The sequence below is a fragment of the Glycine max genome, chromosome 18 (assembly GCF_000004515.6).
Source record: "Glycine max cultivar Williams 82 chromosome 18, Glycine_max_v4.0, whole genome shotgun sequence".
NCBI lineage: Eukaryota > Viridiplantae > Streptophyta > Magnoliopsida > Fabales > Fabaceae > Glycine > Glycine max.
Window position 1 is genome coordinate 6,922,896 of NC_038254.2, and position 18,729 is coordinate 6,941,624.

Genomic DNA, 18,729 nt, shown 5'->3' on the forward strand with positions numbered 1-18,729 from the left:
TTAATGATCACATTTTTTTATTACTAGTCACTTCAATTATAAACGATCAAGTTATAAATTAATAATTAATAATAATATTTAATATACTAATGTTTTTTTACAGGCTATATATATATATATATATATATATATATACACTAATGCTAAGAAGCAAAAATAGCTACCTTCCCAGATTAACTCTCCAAAGGAGAAATTTAGTTTATATTTTCAATAATCTTGAGTAACAATTAAGTACACCATGGTACTGGTAGGAAGTGCTTGCCATGCCATTTATATATGCCATTATTGTCTTTAAATGGTTATTTATTAATAATAAGTAATCTTGTCGGTATAGTTAATCATAAATATATTAAAAGTATAGCAACTTCAATCTTATAGTACTTTATTTTGTATACTTCCATTTGATTTTTTTTTAATTTTCAGTATAAATATTTTTACACTTTCAATTAATTAAAAATTACAATATACTCTCTCTCTATATATATATTATACAAATTTAATCAAAATATATTGATAGTAACATAGAAATATTATTTGTTTTTACAATAATTATTTTAAAAATCATATTTAAATTAATTTATTAATAAATCATATTTAAGAATGTTAAAAGGATATGAATATATGATGGCATGACAGGTCGCATCTCCGTCAAATGACGCCGTCTTCTAGTCCTATATTAGAATCCGAGAATGCAATTGACAATGTTTGAAATTAAGCCATTCAAAGTTTTCATGTGTCTCTTTCTTGCTTGCATCTCTCTCTTTTTTCTCCACAGTTTCCACTCATACACTAACATTGAAGCCAATTAAGCATTAAACATAACCCTCTTCGTGCTCTTGAATGCTAACTCATTCATTCACATTAGCCATTATAACCCTCCTTCCACTTCCATACCCTCATTCACAAAACTTCACTTTCTTGCTCTCAACCTTCCACTTTTTCCCCAGGTAATTTAACTTTTTATCTTCTTCAAATATGTCTTGTTTTTCTTCTTCTTCTTTTATTTTAAATGTTGATCATGGCAAGTTTAGTTCTATGCTTGCTATATATCAAGCTACCCCGATTTATTTGTTTTTTCCCTCTTGACTTTGTCATTGGATATCATACATAAAAGAATTATGTTGTGTGTGCAACTTTTTTTATGCAATTGTTTATGGTGAGAAAATATTAATAAGCATACATATATACTACTATATTGTTATCTAGCTCATTTCCTTGGTTAATTATCAGAGAAATTAAGATAAGATGCCACAAGAGAGCTCCCAAAACTCATTTTTCACATCTCCTTCAAAGAGAGGATTGAAGGGTTTGGTCTCCATCAACAAGGAGCCTTCATGCACTGCTGCCACAGATGAGAGTTTCAATGATAATGAATTGGCTCAGAGGAAGGCAGAGGAAGCAGGTATGTTTTTTTAATGTGGGTAACAATTGTCTCCTATTAATTACACTATGCCATTAATATCTACTTAAATATAAATACAGGTGTATAATGAGTGCAGTTAAATACCAGATATATAAATATTATAGTTTAATCTGCTACATTATTAGTATAATTTTTTTTAGAACAAAAACCAATAAAATAACTTTTAACTTTTGAAATAAATATTAATTTTCATGATATGATGATTGGTAATATATAAACTTGTACACTCACAATGTATCCTAATTAAATTCTGACTATTGTTCTTGTTTTCATCTCTAAAAATACTACTGATCTATAAAATTATTAGAAAATTCAAGACATGGCTATGAGTTTATAACTGCATAACATCAAGTGAATCAAGTCCAATGATTAGTATATTGATCCTATATATTTCTCATTCCTAATTGATTGATATTTTAATATTAAAAAATTATATATTTGATGTTTTCAATTTTTAATAAAACATTAAAATGTTTATTCCAATTTCATCTCTTCATACTATTGTCTTATAGAAATTCTTTTTCTTAACCCGTGTATAAAAACTTTACACATTAATTCATTCGAAATGGAGGGAATAACTTCACTTCCTTTTTTTTCTCTCAATAGAGAATTCATATCCTAAATTGGGAACCCGTATTTTCTTCTCTTGGAAAAGCTTATTGGAAGTAGCAAAAGGGTACAGATTGCAAATTTATGAAAGTAGAAATAACTTTCTTAAACAAAAATGGTGCACATCTGTGGTGTATATTTCCTCTTCCAGGAAAAAAAAAAGAAAAAGAAAAAGAAAAAGAAGAAGAATATAATAGTTCTTTGTCAAAAAGTAAATAATTGACAAAAGATGCTTGAGTTGAGGCACGTTTCTAGGTGCGATGTTTGTTTCTTATGACCCGAGGAAAAGAAAAGAAACAACATATCATTTGGTTCTTTTAACGTAATTTATTTGTTTCCTACTTGTGTTTTTTTCTTTTTGGGTCAACCAAATTATTACTTGGACCCCTTTACTTAACAAAAGCAGAAAAACCAAGGTTAAAAATACAAAAGGCAATGGTTAGGTTTTATATATTAAACAAATAATGGCTAGCTAGAAAAGAAAAAGAATGAGATGTAGCAAGAGATTGATGATGAAGAGTAGTCAGTGGGGGAAAGTGTGTGTACTGAAATGAGTTAGCACCCCACCTCTCAATAACGGTGAAGGACTGTGACCTTGTCTCTAAGGGTTGTGTCCAAATTTGACTTAATTAAGTACCATAGTAAAAAAAAATCAATAAGATCTATCATAATTAAAGATAATTAAGTTTCTTAAATATCTTATCAGAAACTTGATTTATAACCTTATAAAAAAAAGACTTTGTTGGAAAAAAATAAAACTCATTAGTAATTTTTATTTTTTTCGAAAGGAATTAGTCTTCTATTATCAATAGAGAGATATGCTTGGTGCAAATAAAAAAATATCATGACGGAAAGAGTTCTCTAACTATAATTTTAGAGCATAATGTTTGACATTATCGATTAAAACCGAACAAGCAGCATAATCTTGTAACATCTCAAGTGCCACTTTGCTGCTATTAATCATTGCTAGTTTCCTTTAACTTTGACATTTTTTCTTTTTAATTCATCGTCACTTTGGTTATCATATCCTTTACAATTTTTGTTTTCTTTTTGTGTCATATGTTTCAATGTAAAATTTATAATTTAATTAAATTAATTTAGACATACATTTTAATTATATTTAACAATATAAAATTAATTTTATCAAATTTAATTCCACCTAATTTCTAAATAACTGTCCCTTAACATTTTTTGGGAATGATTTTGACATAACACGACCATTGTCTTCCTTTCTCCTGCCTTCCTAGCTACCACATCTTTCACTTACCTCAAGGGTGGAGCAAAATTAGAAAATAGAGACATGAAATGTGCTTTTATTTTGCAAAAAAGAAAAAAAAAACTTTTATATTGCTTTATCTTTCGTCCCTGAAATGTAAGCCTGTGAATTTAGTTTATTTCCAATAAAATTTATCATTTTTACAAATAAATTTAAGATTGTAACCAAAAACCTAAATAAAGTTAAGATTTGTGAACCAGGCACTAATTGCGCAAAATTTCACAATTAATAAAATACTTTTTTTGAGGAGAGATAAAATAGATTTTTTTGAACTTTTAAAAAACATATTATTTATAAAATGAAAATAAAAAAATTGTTTGCTCAAATTTAAAGTTTTAAGAGCCCAAATAGAAGAGAAAACAATTGTTTACTGTTGAAACGGTGTGGAATGGTGGGAATAGTAATCAATTAATCGAATTATTCTTGAATAGCCCTTAGAACTATGTATAGTAACCACGCAACTAAATTGATTTATTACACCATTGTTCTTTATTATCTGCAATGAGGACGATTATATTAGTAATTAGTTGTTTGTTGTAATGAAAATGGTTTGGTGTTTGTTGTTGAATGGTGGAAGCTTCGAGAAGATACAAAGCAACTGAATGGCTACGCCAAATGGACCACTTTGCGTCTTCATCACTCTCTCCAACTCCCTCCGAAGAAGAGTTTTGCCTTTCACTCCGCAATGGCCTCATTCTATGCAATGTCCTCAACAAAGTCAACCCCGGTGCTGTCCTTAAGGTCCCACCTTTACCACTTTCCAATTTTGTGTCTTTTCCCTTTTCCATTTTTCCTCATTATCAGTTATTAGATAGGTTTAGATTATTATGTTGTTATTAATAATTGGTTGGTTTGAATGTTACTAAATTTAGTTTTCTTAAATAACATCTTAGATTTGAGTTCTGTGTGAATGTAGAAAAAACTGTGGTGACTAAAAAAATTATAAAAAATGGTTTTTATGTAATATAGTTAATTTTTGAAATTTATGAAAAATATAATCAATTAGGTATTGTGTAGAAATTGTTTGAGACTACAATAATTTCTCATCACTTGTATTTGAATTTTCTGTTTTTCTTTTCTTTTCCTAATAGAATGGTTCTTTTTTTTTTTTTTATTTGGTTGCTTTTTGTATTGGGCTGAATAGGTGGTGGACAATCCTGGGCTTGCTGTCCAGTCTGCAGAGGGGGCGGCCCATTCTGCAATTCAGTATTTTGAGAACATGAGGAACTTTTTGGAGGCTGTTAAGGATATGCAGCTTCTCACATTTGAAGCATCTGATTTGGAGAAGGTTTGGACCCAGTTGCTCTTTTGTCTTCTTTCACTGTCTTTCTAATTATGGAATTCTTGGTATTACTTGGATATTTGATTTGAGAGTTAATTCCTTAATCTTGGTAGAAATTTTATATTGGAATTATAAATTAATTCCTTAGTTGTATGCATTTAGATATAGATTTGATATGCATCTTGTTGATTTGTGTTATTTATGTTATTAACTTGCTTGTGCAGAGTGGCCCTGATCTGACAACTGCATCTAATTAATTTATAAATTAACATTTGAATTGTAAATTAATTCCTTAATTCTTTAGCAAGTAAAAAGAATAGTAAAAAAGATTATAAGAAGGATCAAACTTATTCTATATTAATGCAAATTCTTTTGAATGAATCACACATATATTCTATTTTATTTTTAATATATATCTATATCTACATTCTAGTGTATACTTTTGAATTTATACTTGAATTGATTATGTACATTGCTTTAATAATTTAAAATATTTTTTATAGATATTCTTTATTTTTTATATATTTTTCTTAAATTTAAAAATATCAGTGAAATGTACAGAATACTTTGGTAGTCACTCTTATTAGAAATATGAAGATAACTAAACTAGCGTATGCTAAATTATTAATCAAAATAATTAAAACTAAAATAGAAACAAGTAATTTTTGTAAACAAAATCAATTCAAAAAAATTTGTTCCAAACACATTTTGCCATCTTGCTATTAAAGATAACACCTTGTCTCACTCTCAGTCTCAGTTATAGATTTTATTTGTTTCTTTATTTCTTTTGGCAATATTTTTTAGTTTACTGTTGAAGGGGGTTTGTGTAACTTGAAAATGCAGGGAGGTTCATCAAATAAAGTTGTGGACTGCATTCTATGTTTGAAAGGATTTTACGAATGGAAGTTATCTGGTGGGGTTGGTGTGTGGAGATATGGTGGAACTGTGAGGATCACTTCCTTTCCAAAGAAGTCTCCTTCCTCCACAGTTGGCAGTGAAAGTGCTGATGAATCACTGGATGAGTCAGAATCATCACAGTATGAACAATTGCTTGAATTTCTTCAACTATCTGAAGACTTCTTGATTGAAGAAACCAGAACTGCCAATGCTCTTGCTTTCCTTTATGATCACTTTGGACTCAGACTTCTTCAGGCTTACCTTAGAGAGGCCAATAATGGGATTGAAGATCTGCCTCTGAATGCAATGGTCGGTAAGATCCTTTCCAGTTTGTTGTAGCTTATATTCTAGTTTGTATAAAACTTGTTTCTTAACTTGAATGATTAGTAGGTGGATGTTATAAAAAGAGTATGTTACTCACTAAGCTATGCATGAAAAGCTCTTCATAAAAAAGATAGATCGACAAATATAATGTCAGTTGAAATTGCATCGCTATTGAATATGTAAGATTGACAAATAAGATTATTGTTTTAGAATATTTTAATAATAATCTGCATAAAGATTCCTTTGCTTCATGCAGTCTTATTAGTGATATGGGTGACAATTTGTAGGTAATTGATACCTTACTCAGCAAGGTAGTCAAGGATTTCTCATCTTTGCTTGTTTCTCAAGGCAATCAGGTACTTCATAGATTAATGATGTGTATTGCGGCTTACATGCGTTTCCTAACTTCACAATTTGCAATCATTTAGCATTTTCCTTTCCCTTATAAAGGTTTTCTAAAGCACACCTTTTTTAACAATTTTTTGCAGCTTGGACTTTTCCTTAAGAAAATACTTAAAGGTGATATTGGTTGTCTCTCAAAGAGAGAGTTCATAGAAGCCATCTCACTATATCTTAACCAAAGAAGTAGTTTGGCATCAAATGATTTCTCCAAATTCTGCAATTGTGGCGGAAAGCGTGATAGTATTCGACAGAATGCCAATTATTCTGAAAAATATGTTGAAGTAATCAATACTCAACAGAAACAACTTGAGGTATAAATTGGAGACAGTAAGCCTTACTTCTCTTGTTAGTTGTAACTTTTACATGTGAGCTTAGATTATCTTTTTAGCATCATGTGCTAAGATTTTTCTCCGGCTTCAGGGTATGAAGTACTTTTTTGAAGAGACAAAATTGGAGGTCAGACAAATTCAATCAGAATGGGAAGAAGAATTGAGTAGGCTAGGTAACCATCTAAGAATTGGTTTTCCTTAAAAGTATCTTCCTTGTTTGTAGAAGTTTTTAATGTTATTCTTTAGATTGACTTGAGTTCTGTCTTAGAGCATCATATCAAAAGCCTGGAAGTGGCCTCCTCTTCCTACCACAAAGTTTTGGAGGAGAACCGCCTTCTTTACAATCAAGTACAAGACCTCAAAGGTGCACAAGAATCCAGTTTCCTTACAATCAATTTAATAGATATACTTATTATATTTTGATTAATAAATTTTCTGTTTTACAGGAGCCATTAGGGTCTATTGTAGAGTGAGGCCATTCTTACCAGGACAATCAAATGGACCGTCAACGGTAGACTACATTGGAGAAAATGGAGATATGATGATAGTAAATCCCCTTAAACATGGAAAAGATGCTAGAAGGGTTTTTTCATTCAATAAGGTGTTTGGAACAAGTGTAACACAAGGTATTTTAATTTTTCAACATATTACTGAAAAGTTGTGTTGGGTCAGTATGTACTTTGTTTATTTGCTCTAAAGGTTAAAATTTTGTTAGGAATTATGAAACACATTTTCTGACATGGATATCAAATATGACACTGGCATCTTTTTCTTCTTGTTTTTAATATAAGTATGGTAGTGTAAAGATTAAAATTGTGTTAGGAGCTACGGAGCACTGGGTTAACTGGCTGGGCCATATGGTAGAGTTGACTCAAATGTCCAAGTCAACAAAAAATAGTCGGAAACTTTGTAAGGACTATTGGAAATGTTTTGTATTAGTGTTGGGAAGTATCAATGTTGGAGTGCTTGTGCTTCATAGTTAGGGTCAGGAGAGAGAGAACAAAAACTTAGGACATTAATTAGAGGGGGTTAGTGACATAAATAAGAGAATTGAAGGAAGAATTTCATCATGATCTGTATCATTTGTAAATTAAGCATGGTCTCTTTGTGAAAGGAAAAAGCCTTTTGGTCCTTAAATATTTTTTCTTAAATTATTGAAAAATTAAATTAATTCAGAAGTAATTCGTGGGATTATGCACATTTTATTAGTTATAACTAAAAAGTGCAGTTTGGTTGGATCCAATCTATTCTTGTGAAGGGGAAATTAAAAAATACTTGGAGTATTCTTTCTCCTGTTTCTTGTTCAATCAATAAAACCTTTCCTGTTCATAACAAATTGAGTACATCTTATTTGTGTACAGTCTTTATATGCCAAATTGCCAATAATGCTCATGGACTCTTAGTATCATATCCTGATAACAAATTTATGGTTTTCTTACAAATAAATAAATGTTATGTTGTTTAGAGTTTATATCTTGTTGATTCTCATACGAAGCTTTTCATGATGTTTTTTCTTTGTCATTTGCAGAACAAATTTATGCTGACACTCAATCGTTGATTAGATCTGTTTTAGATGGTTACAATGTATGCATCTTTGCATACGGACAAACTGGCTCAGGGAAAACATACACAATGGTATACATGCATATGTTCTTTACCAACATACGGCCAACAAATGTCCATTTTATAGACCTTGAAACCTTAGATACATCAGAATTAAGAAAACAACTAGGTTTATAATAAGTTCAATTATGAAGCATTTTGTCATTTCACTATTTTTCTTGTTTATGTATATTAATGTTATTAACTTGCTTGTGCAGAGTGGCCCTGATCTGACAACTGAAGAGACATGGGGTGTAAACTATAGGGCTTTGCGTGACTTATTTCATATATCAAAGGAAAGGGCTGGTTCCATAAAATATGAAGTTTTTGTTCAGATGATTGAAATCTACAATGAACAAGTGAGAGATTTACTAGTCAGTGATGGCTCTAACAGAAGATATCCTTTAAGCAATGCTTATATCTTGGTCCTTTATTCAACAAGAAAACTCAACTTCTTAATTTTATATGGAAATTAGCAATGATATTTATTTTGTAGCCTTTTCAGTTCCTTAACAAGATATACATTAGACATACGAAACACTTCTCAATTGAATGGCATCAATGTGCCTGATGCATTTTTAGTTCCGGTTACTTGTACTCAAGATGTTCTAGACTTGATGAGAATTGGTCAGAAGAACCGTGCTGTAGGTGCTACAGCTCTAAATGAGAGAAGCAGTCGTTCTCATAGGTAACGTGTCAACTTCACGAATATAGATGCCACCCTAGTTGCGACAGATGGATAGACGATTAACTTCTCACTTTTCTATTGCAGTGTTTTGACTGTTCATGTTAGAGGAAGGGAGTTAGTTTCCAACTCCATTCTTAGAGGTTGTCTTCATCTTGTGGATTTGGCTGGAAGTGAGAGGGTTGAAAAATCTGAGGCTGTTGGTGAGAGACTAAAGGAGGCTCAACATATAAACAGATCACTTTCTGCACTTGGGGATGTTATCTCAGCCTTGGCACAGAAGAGTCCACATATCCCTTATAGGAATAGCAAGCTCACACAAGTGTTACAAGATTCTTTAGGTAACAGTTTTCAATTTAATTTCTTCCCTTGGTGCAAATTACTTATTATAATAGGTTATAGAAGCATTTAGATTTGGAATTGTTTTCCATTTCTCTTTTGACAACCTTATTGTTACTACAAATGTTACTATTTTAGCACTATATATACATATTTCTTCAGGGACCAGGGTGTTAGATTAAGTAGATAAAAAAGATTGGAAATTTGAATACATATATTAATGTATTTGGTTATTTCCACAGTTTGCTTGTTTGAATTTCTGTAAAATTAACTTAAGATATTTGTCATTCTTTTGTTGTTTGATCAATAGGAGGGCATGCAAAAACTTTGATGTTTGTTCATATAAATCCTGAACTGAATGCTATTGGGGAGACAATTAGCACACTCAAGTTTGCTGAGAGGGTTTCGTCCATTGAACTTGGAGCTGCTCAATCTAACAAAGAAACTGGTGAAATCCGAGATCTAAAGGAAGAGGTTTGGATTTTGGTCATAAGTAGTGCAATTTTGTAACATGCATGACATATATAAACAGTTCTTTCTTTCTTAGATATCAAGTCTCAGATTAGCATTGGAGAAGAAGGAAGCTGAATTGGAGCAATGTAAGGCTGGGAATGCTCGAAACACCATTGATTCTCAAAAACCAAGAGCTGTTTCACCTTTTCAATTACCAAAATATGGTACCAGTGGCAACATGAAGCATGAAAGTGGTCAAAGACTCATGGATGATAGAAACTTTGAGGTTTTTAATAAAAGATATACCTACTTATAAGAAATATGTGTAAATATAGATTTGCAAATTGTGCCATACTGATGCATAATTCATATATATTTTCTCTAATTTGATTTGAAATTCTATTTCCAGTCTAGAAGTTGCTCTTCTGGTAAGCAAAGAAGGTCAAGGTTTCCCTCAGCATTTATAGACAAGGACTCCATGCCAAAAATGTCTCTACTAACGGAAGAAAAGTTAGTGAGCTCAGGGAAAGGAAGATCACAATCCCCTCCAGTAAGAAGATCACTATCCAATGATAGAGGGACAACCATTAAAAGCAAGGTCAAAACTGAAACAGTAGACAACCAACCAATATTAAAGCATCCATTTCCAGCTAGAGTACCAGCTAACAAATCCCTTGCCACAATGCCAGTGGCTGCATCCACTGACAATAACACAAGAATGTATGTGAATTCACAAGAGCCAGTAAAGCAGAAAAACATTTCTGAAACACTCTTCAACCTCCAGAAGGTCAACTATAAGAAAGTAAATCAAGAACATGAAGAGGAACAATTCAAGCAAGCACTCAGTGCAGTAAGACAAGGTGGTATTAGAAAAAGCAAGGTTGAGAGTATGGCTAAAGCCAAGCATCCTCAACTATCACCCTTTAAGATTCAAAAGCCTGATCTGATCCCAACATTTATTCCTGACATGGATTTTGCTGGTGAAATCAATTTAGAGCAACCTCCAAAGAATGATTACTCTGAGGCTGAAAATGATCTTAGATTTATGGAGACTGCTGTCCATGGTGCTTTAAGTCTCAAAAAAATACGTCAGAACTTTGCTAGGAATTTTCAGAACCTTGAATCAAGGTATGGCTAAGACTAGCATTGAGAAACTTTGCTTGTTTAACTCACTATAGTTATTTCTTTTTAAGGGTGTGTTTGGATTCACGTTTGGCATACCTCATCTTCTGTCTAAGATGGGTCAAACATGATTTTCTCATTGACATTGATGTTTGCCGTTGTATTAAAACATAATTCCAAGTTTTAGACTCAAGTCACAGTGAAGTTATATATTATAAGTATCTTTTGCACCAACACTAACTTGAATCATGTTATTTGTTCCATGTATACATTTTAGTTAAACTCCAGTTGTTTTGGTAATTACACACTCAAAATAATTTTTTATTGCAAGTTTGCAAGCAACATTGTGTGTCAAAATCAATTTTCTAGATTAAAAATAAGTTCTACAAACGCATATCCAAACATACACTTAATAGCATCATGGCTAATGATAATAGAACCTTTTTGTCCACATGCAGAGGAATAGTGCAAACAGGAGAGCCTTTATTGGTTAGCAAAGTTGAAAACAAAGTTGTGAATGGTTCGGGTAGCAATATTAAAGAAGGAAGCAATGCATCCACGCCTGAATTTAGAAGGAGCCGATCTACCCCTCGTGGAAAGTTTTTTGGTTTATCATGAGGATTTCAGGTTGAACAGTGAGTGTTTTTTATAGTATTTTTTTATTGTACAGAAACTACAATCAATGTTTGAGTTCCAGAACACACAATTTTATACAAACTTTTATGTTTTTGAGGTTAATATGTGCGACCCATCTCTTGTATTTTGAGCATGTTCTGTAATTTGAAATTTCATATATCAATACATATTTCTGAGTCATTGGGTTTTCTTGTGAACATGTTTTTATTCATAACTAATGTATTTATAATATTTTCCAAAGATGTTATCAGTTGATATATTTAGTACTATTTTACTTTTTTTTTGTAAAAAGTATGTAACATATGTCTGATCGTATGTTAAAAAATGAATTTAAAAAGCTTGTTTACAAATTATTGCAATTGATGATACTTGGTTGTTTCCTTAATAAATATAAGCATGCTACAACTGCGAAAGCATACTAGTAAGGGAGGCAATATGGTTCAAAATATGGTTGTTGATAATTAACTTATCCTTGATCGTTGGTGTCGTTTTGCCTAATAAGTGGAGGCAATACATAAAAGTGATTTTAATTATTTTTTTTCCAAATTGGTTTGATAAGGGAACCTTTTGTCAATAAAACAAAACGAAAAACTCTTGATTTTGAAGATGAAAAGGCAAACAATTTTATCTTTTCTTTTATGGTGTAACAATAATAATTATTATGTTCAAAAAGAATTTTATAATGGGAAATGCATTATTTCGCATGAATATGCATATAATTATTTCCAAAAGATAAAAGATCACATTACATCAAGTCTTATTTAGCTTTAATGGAAGAATAAGAGAATTTCTTTATAATATCTATGTCTGCCCATGTCATGCATGCATGTGATTTCCATCCTTGAATTTTTAAATGCTTCTAAAGTTTTGATGGCAACAATGAAAAATCAAATTTAATATACCAACATAAATTAAGTCATAAGTGTTTCATTCATACGATAAAAATCCATAACATATTTTACAACAAAGTAGAGGGATAGAAAGAGAAGAGAGGAGTCTGAAATAAAATGAATGATGTAATAAAAAAATACTGAAGAAAAAAAAAGTTGTAAAAAGTGTTGTGAAAACATATTGTAATTTAATTTCTCACTGCTATAGGGACGACCAATACTAGGCCAAGGACAGGTTGTACTAAGTGCTAACATGCATGCCATCAATAGCCATGTTGTTCATGTGATCATCACCTAGAGAAGATTTCTTGGATGATGGAGTACAATTGTTGGGTCAAGAATGGAGTAGTCAAATTAATGCTGAGAAAGCAATTGAATTGTTTTCTTAAATGATACATATGAAATCACAAGTACTGTTAGCTTGTCGAAGCATTCCATGAATCATCTTTATATACTCCGATCCGAAGGCAGGATGTGTCCATAGAGACAATTAAAGGAAGAATGCTCCATAATGTACAATTTGTAAAATTTTAAGGGGTTTCCTAGACTATCAATTATAGAAAACAACATGATTTTGAAATTTATGATTCTCACAAACAATCAATAAACAATAGATAATCATGTGTATCTTTCTCCATAGGAAGACTTGTACCTTTCTCCATAGGAACTTCTCTCTGGTGCACTTTGATTTACTTGAAAAAGGAGAAAAATAAGATTTTACTTCTTTAGGCCTTTTTTTCTGCCTCTCCGTTCGTGATGGCTATGGGTGAGAGAACATTTTTCTGGTCAGGAAGGGGACCTTATTTGACGTTAGTGGATATTAAACCCATTTTATAACCACCACTCTCATCAAGTAAAAGTTAGCTTTAGAAACTTCTCATATTAAGCCCAATTACAATTTAGCCCTTAACCGTTAATTATTTACTTATTAGTCCCTACATAAGTCACATACCTTTCACATGAGACATTAATTCTAACATTCTCCCACTTGGCTCATGTGACATTAATTAACATTATGGACTAGATAAATAAATAGATTAACTAACATAATGCGCATTAAAAATTGACTAAATTGTTCTATACATTAGGAACATCATAATTTCATGATTAAGAATAGGAACCAATTCGAGTCATGGCGGTTGTACATCATCTAATCGACATAGTCCCTTCCATGTACAACAAATTAGTCTTCTCCTTAATATGACCATTAGTTAGGAGCACATAATTGGTTCAACATAATGTCTTCATTCAAGACAAAACCTGTTAACATTACTCTAACACAAACATGCATGCAAAGATATAGAACAGGTAATCAGAAACATATCATAATTGAGCTCAGAGTGTCACTAAAATGCATAAGATAAATTACACTTAATGATCATCAATAACAATAATGTCCATACTTTCAACATGTTCTATAATGTCTTGGGCGGTAATCCCTTATTCAAAGGGTCAACTATCATAAGGTTTGTGCTAATATGTTCTATTGACACTCTTTGTTTCTGAACTTCTTCCTTCACGACAAAGTACTTCAATTCCATATGCTTAGCACCCTTAGAGTACTTGTCGTTCTAACAAAATACTACTGCGGAGTTATCACAATACATTTTCAGCGGCCTAGCAATACTGTCGACAATTCCAAGCCCTGAAATAAAGTTCCGCAGCCAATAGCTTGAATTGTAGTCTCAAAACATACTACAAATTCAGCTTTCAGATGCAACAACAACTGATGCATACAAAATTACTTTCATTTGTTTTCGTTCCATATCATTTCTAGGACATTGTGCGAGACTAAATTTGTCTCCCTTCTAAATTAGAATAGGTGATGTTAAACACCTTTTCATCTTGAATCTCTCTCGTACTTTATTGATATATGCTTTCTGAGATAAACCTAACAATCCTTGTGATCTATTATGGAATATTTCTATCCCTATCACATAGCTTACCTCACCCATATCTTTCACTTCAAAGTTTCTAGAGAGAAATTTCTTAGTCTCATGAAGAAAACCAAGATCGTTGGCTACAAGCAAGATATCATCAATATACAAAATTAGAAAATAACCGTAACCCACTGACCTTCAGATACATACACTGATAAACAGTACTTTCCTTAAATCTAAAGGAAACAATGGTATCATTAAACCTTAAATACCATTGGCGGGAAGCTTGCTTTAAGACTGTATATTGATTTCTTTAGTTTGCACACTATGCGTTCCTTTCCTTCAACTGAGAATCCCATTGGTTGGTCCATATAAACATTCTCCTCTAAATCTCCATTAAGAAAGACGGTTTTCACATCCATTTGATGTAACTCCAAGTCATAATGGGCTACTAATGTCATGATAATCTTGAAAGAATCCTTTCGTGAGATCGGTGAAAACGTCTCTTTATAATCAATGCCATCTTTCTGAGTAAATTCCTTAGCAACAAGTCTAGCCTTGTAACGTTCAAGGTTGCAATGAGAGTCACGTTTAGTCTTGAAGACCCACTTACAACCAACTCTCTTACAACCCTTTGGTAATTCTACAAAACATCATTATGTTCCATGGAATTTCTCTTCTTTCATGACATTTAACCACTTCTCAGAATTATCACAACTTACAACTTGTGAAAACAAAACTAGATCATTATCATTAATGCTTAAGTTTGTTTCTGTTTCATGTAGGTATACCACATAATCATTCGAAATAGTTGATCTCCTTTCTTTTTGAGATCTCCTTAATGCTACTTCTTGTGGTTCTCCCATAATAGGTTCATTATGAATCATGGGTTCATTATTGTGTTGCTCCTCTTCATTAATTTTGTAACAACAACTAAAAGGAGCAATCACCTTACTACTAGAGGCCCAAGCTAAAAGGACTTGCACTCTAACTTCTTTAATTTCCACTTCTCGTGGAACTGTACTCCCACTGATTTCACCATTTTCAATGAACCTTACATTTCCAGTTTCGACAATTCTCATACTATGATTAGGACAATAAAACATATACCCCTTTGATTTTTCTGAATAACCAATGAAATATCCCCTGGTTGTTCTTGCATCCAATTTTCTTTCTTGCGGATTATAAATCCTTATTTCTGTCTGGCAACCCGGAACATGCAGGTGCCTTATACTAAGTGTCCTATTTGTCCACAGTTCAAAGGTGTCTTTGAAATTGCCTTACTAGGAACCCTATTCAACAAATACATGACAGTTTTCAAGGCATACATCCACAAAGTTCAATTACGCCTTTCTGATACACCATTTTGTTGTAGTGTACCGGGCATTGTGTATTGCGCACAAATGTCACGTTTTTGAAGAAGCTTAGCAAATGTACCTGGGTGTTGCCCAGTTTCATCATATCTTTCGTAATACTCACCACCTCTATCATATCTAATAATTTTCACATTTATGTCTAATTGTCTTTTTACTTCATTCTAGTAGATTTCAAAGGCATCCATTGCCTGAGAAATCTCAGGCAGTAAGTAGACATAATCATAATGTGAATAATCATCAATAATAGTGATAAAGTATCCTTCCTTTCCGAAAGAACTAACATCAAAAGGTCCACAAATATCAGTATGCACAATTTCAAGAAGTTGAGTGCTTCTTGTAGCTCTTTTCTTTGTATGTTTTGCTTGTTTTCCCTTAATACAACCCACACAAACATTTAGATCCATAAAATCTAGATCAGGAAGAATTTCATTCTTTATTAATCTTTCCATCCTTTCTCTAGAAATGTGACCTAAACGTTTATGCCACAAGAAAGCAGATCGCTCATTCACTAAACTACGTTTAGTGCCAACATTATGATGCAGAGTTAAAACAGTTTCAACATATAAACTGTCTATTTTCAATTTATATAAACCATCACAAGAATACCAGTACCAATGAGATGATTATGCTTAAATAAATTGAAACATCCATTACCAAAATTAAAAGAGTATCGAGTAACATCAAGTTTAGATAATGAAACTAAATTCCTAGATAAACTAGGTACATAAGGAGTTTCCAGTAAATCTAAACGATGTTCAGTGTCGAGTTTTAAACAATAAGTTTCAACTGTTTCCACTGGAGCTTTCACTTCATTCCCCATGAAAATGAACTTCTCATTTGGGCTTATGGTTTGGATTGTAAGGAATCTCTGCATAATGTTAGAAACATGAGTCATACATCCAGAATTAATTCATCATGTATCATGAGAAACTTCAGTTAAATTTGATTCAAAACATACATGAGCATTAAGCTCACTTTTCTTTTCGAACCAAGACATGCACTTTAGGTAATCCTTCTGGAAATGTCCCGATTTCCTACAAAATTGACAATTATTTCCCTTTGATACATTCCTCTAGATTTGCAAAGAGTATTGATCTTTAATTACCTTCTGCCTTTATCATGCTTCTTCATAAATTTCTTTCGAGCTCCTCGATTCCCTTGGTGGCTTACATAATGGAGAGTGACTTCCTTGATTCTTAAGCCCCATTTCTTTCCTGAACTAACATATTGTGCAATTCATGCACATTCCATTTATCTTTCATGGTATTATAGCTCATTTAGAACGGGTCAAACTCAGACGATAATGATTTTAGAATAAACTGAACAAGAAAGTTCTCATTCACAGCCATTATATTCCCAAGGTCTTAAGTCTTGCTGCAATGTTTGTCATCTCAATAACATGTTCATACATAGTACGTGAACCATCAAACTTCATGTGGCAATGTACTCATCAATGTCTCAGCAACAGACTTATCAGCTGTTTGAGAGCACTCTCCCACTAATCCCATAAACCTTTAGCACTTTGATTTAGGGAGAGTTGTCTTAATAATGTCTGCAACAGTCATTCTCATCAACATTAGGTTGAGTTTGTTAGATCTTTCTCAAGCTTTATAATGAACTTTCTCTTCATTGTTACTAGTATCAATAATAGTAACAAACTTCTCTTCCAACATAACAAGATCATGATCCAAAACACCGAGGTGAAATTGGACTTATTCATTTCAGTCAGAGAAGTTAAGCCCATTAAAATTGGCACAAATGATACATAAGAATCCAATGAATTCAAAACATGTATTACATAATAAAATTCACATAAGTGTTTTGAGACATAAAATACATGTCATACACATGATTCATTCAAATAACGGTCAATGTATATTGATGTTCTCCTTTGGGTGATACACCAACACACAACATACAGACATACTGATGCTAATAAAATTTTAACATTATTTGGCAATTAAATATACACCAATTAGTAGTATCTATTTCCTTTGGGCATATAAATAAAACTAATGATACACACAAATCGCCTACAATTATATTCATTAATTATAAGAACAACTAATCAACCTTTGGGCGATCCATAAATGCCTTATAACAATGAATTTCAATTACCATAAATCAATAACCATATAATTTAGCATCCATTATTCTATGAATAATCAAAATAATCATTAATTTTGGAATTAAATAACCTTACAAATTTGGCCACTTTGGTGACTAACAAATTCAACATACATTTAATTCCAACCAAATATAATTGAAATAATCATTAATTTGAAATTAAATAACCTTACAAATTTGGTCACTTTGATGACTAACAAATTCAACATACATTTAATTCCATTCAATTATAATTGAAATAATCATTAATTTGGAATTAAATAACCTTACAAATTTGGCCACTTTGGTGACTAACAAATTCAATATACATTTAATTCCAACCAAATATATATGGTCTGCATATACTTATTGCTATTAACAATCCATAGTCATTCTATTAATTTCATTTCAGGTCATAAAATAATATTTGCATTTATTTGTGTTTTTACATTCAAACACGTTCAAGCAAATATGTAGCATATACATATATTTACTGCTATCAATAATTTCAAAGCATTCATGTTAATTTAATTATAGGGTATAAACTTTCAATTCTTTAATCACGTTTAATAATAATCTTCGGAAAAAAAAGGCAAGTGGGAGTGAAAATAGCAAAATGGGTTGCAAATAGCAATTTCAAAATTCCTTAGGAAACCTACGTGTAGCAGCCCACAACTTTTCCATGAATTGGAATTGCAACTCACACTTTCTTTCTCCAAATTTACATAATATTTATAACCTGCAATGAACATAACGTACGCGCTAGCACTTTTCAAAAAGTTGAAACTTACGCTCCCAGTAATGTGGCTTTCTCACATTATATGACTTTCTCATATTATATGATAAAAATATCAATATAGTCACCATTATCATGGAACTAAATTAGATAATACAAAAGGATAAATATGAAATTTTTCACCAAATTTAATATATAAATAACGTTAATGGAAATGCAACTTCCTCCATTAGAAATAAAATTGGTAGCAGAAATTTTCTCTTTAAGTTTTGTATAATATTCCTTTCATACAAAATTTCATACTTTACAACGGAAAAACATAATTAATGCCAAAAACATACGGAAAAACATAATTAATGCCA

The 18,729-nt window shown here is 31.7% G+C and overlaps 1 protein-coding gene across 1 annotated transcript; it reads left to right on the plus strand.

The window, feature by feature from the left end:
- The first annotated feature begins 713 nt into the window (after positions 1 to 713).
- Positions 714 to 11,559, plus strand: LOC100786466 (kinesin-like protein KIN-14F). The gene is made up of 18 exons (XM_003537022.4): positions 714 to 947; positions 1,231 to 1,402; positions 3,886 to 4,049; positions 4,453 to 4,596; positions 5,434 to 5,796; positions 6,099 to 6,167; positions 6,300 to 6,524; positions 6,634 to 6,715; positions 6,811 to 6,906; positions 6,989 to 7,168; positions 8,071 to 8,177; positions 8,363 to 8,541; positions 8,668 to 8,832; positions 8,917 to 9,170; positions 9,479 to 9,642; positions 9,716 to 9,907; positions 10,031 to 10,749; positions 11,202 to 11,559. The coding sequence occupies exons 2-18, from the start codon at positions 1,246 to 1,248 to the stop codon at positions 11,359 to 11,361; spliced, it is 3,420 nt and encodes a 1,139-aa protein (XP_003537070.1). The 5' UTR covers positions 714 to 947; positions 1,231 to 1,245; the 3' UTR covers positions 11,362 to 11,559.
- Positions 11,560 to 18,729: the final 7,170 nt, after the last annotated feature.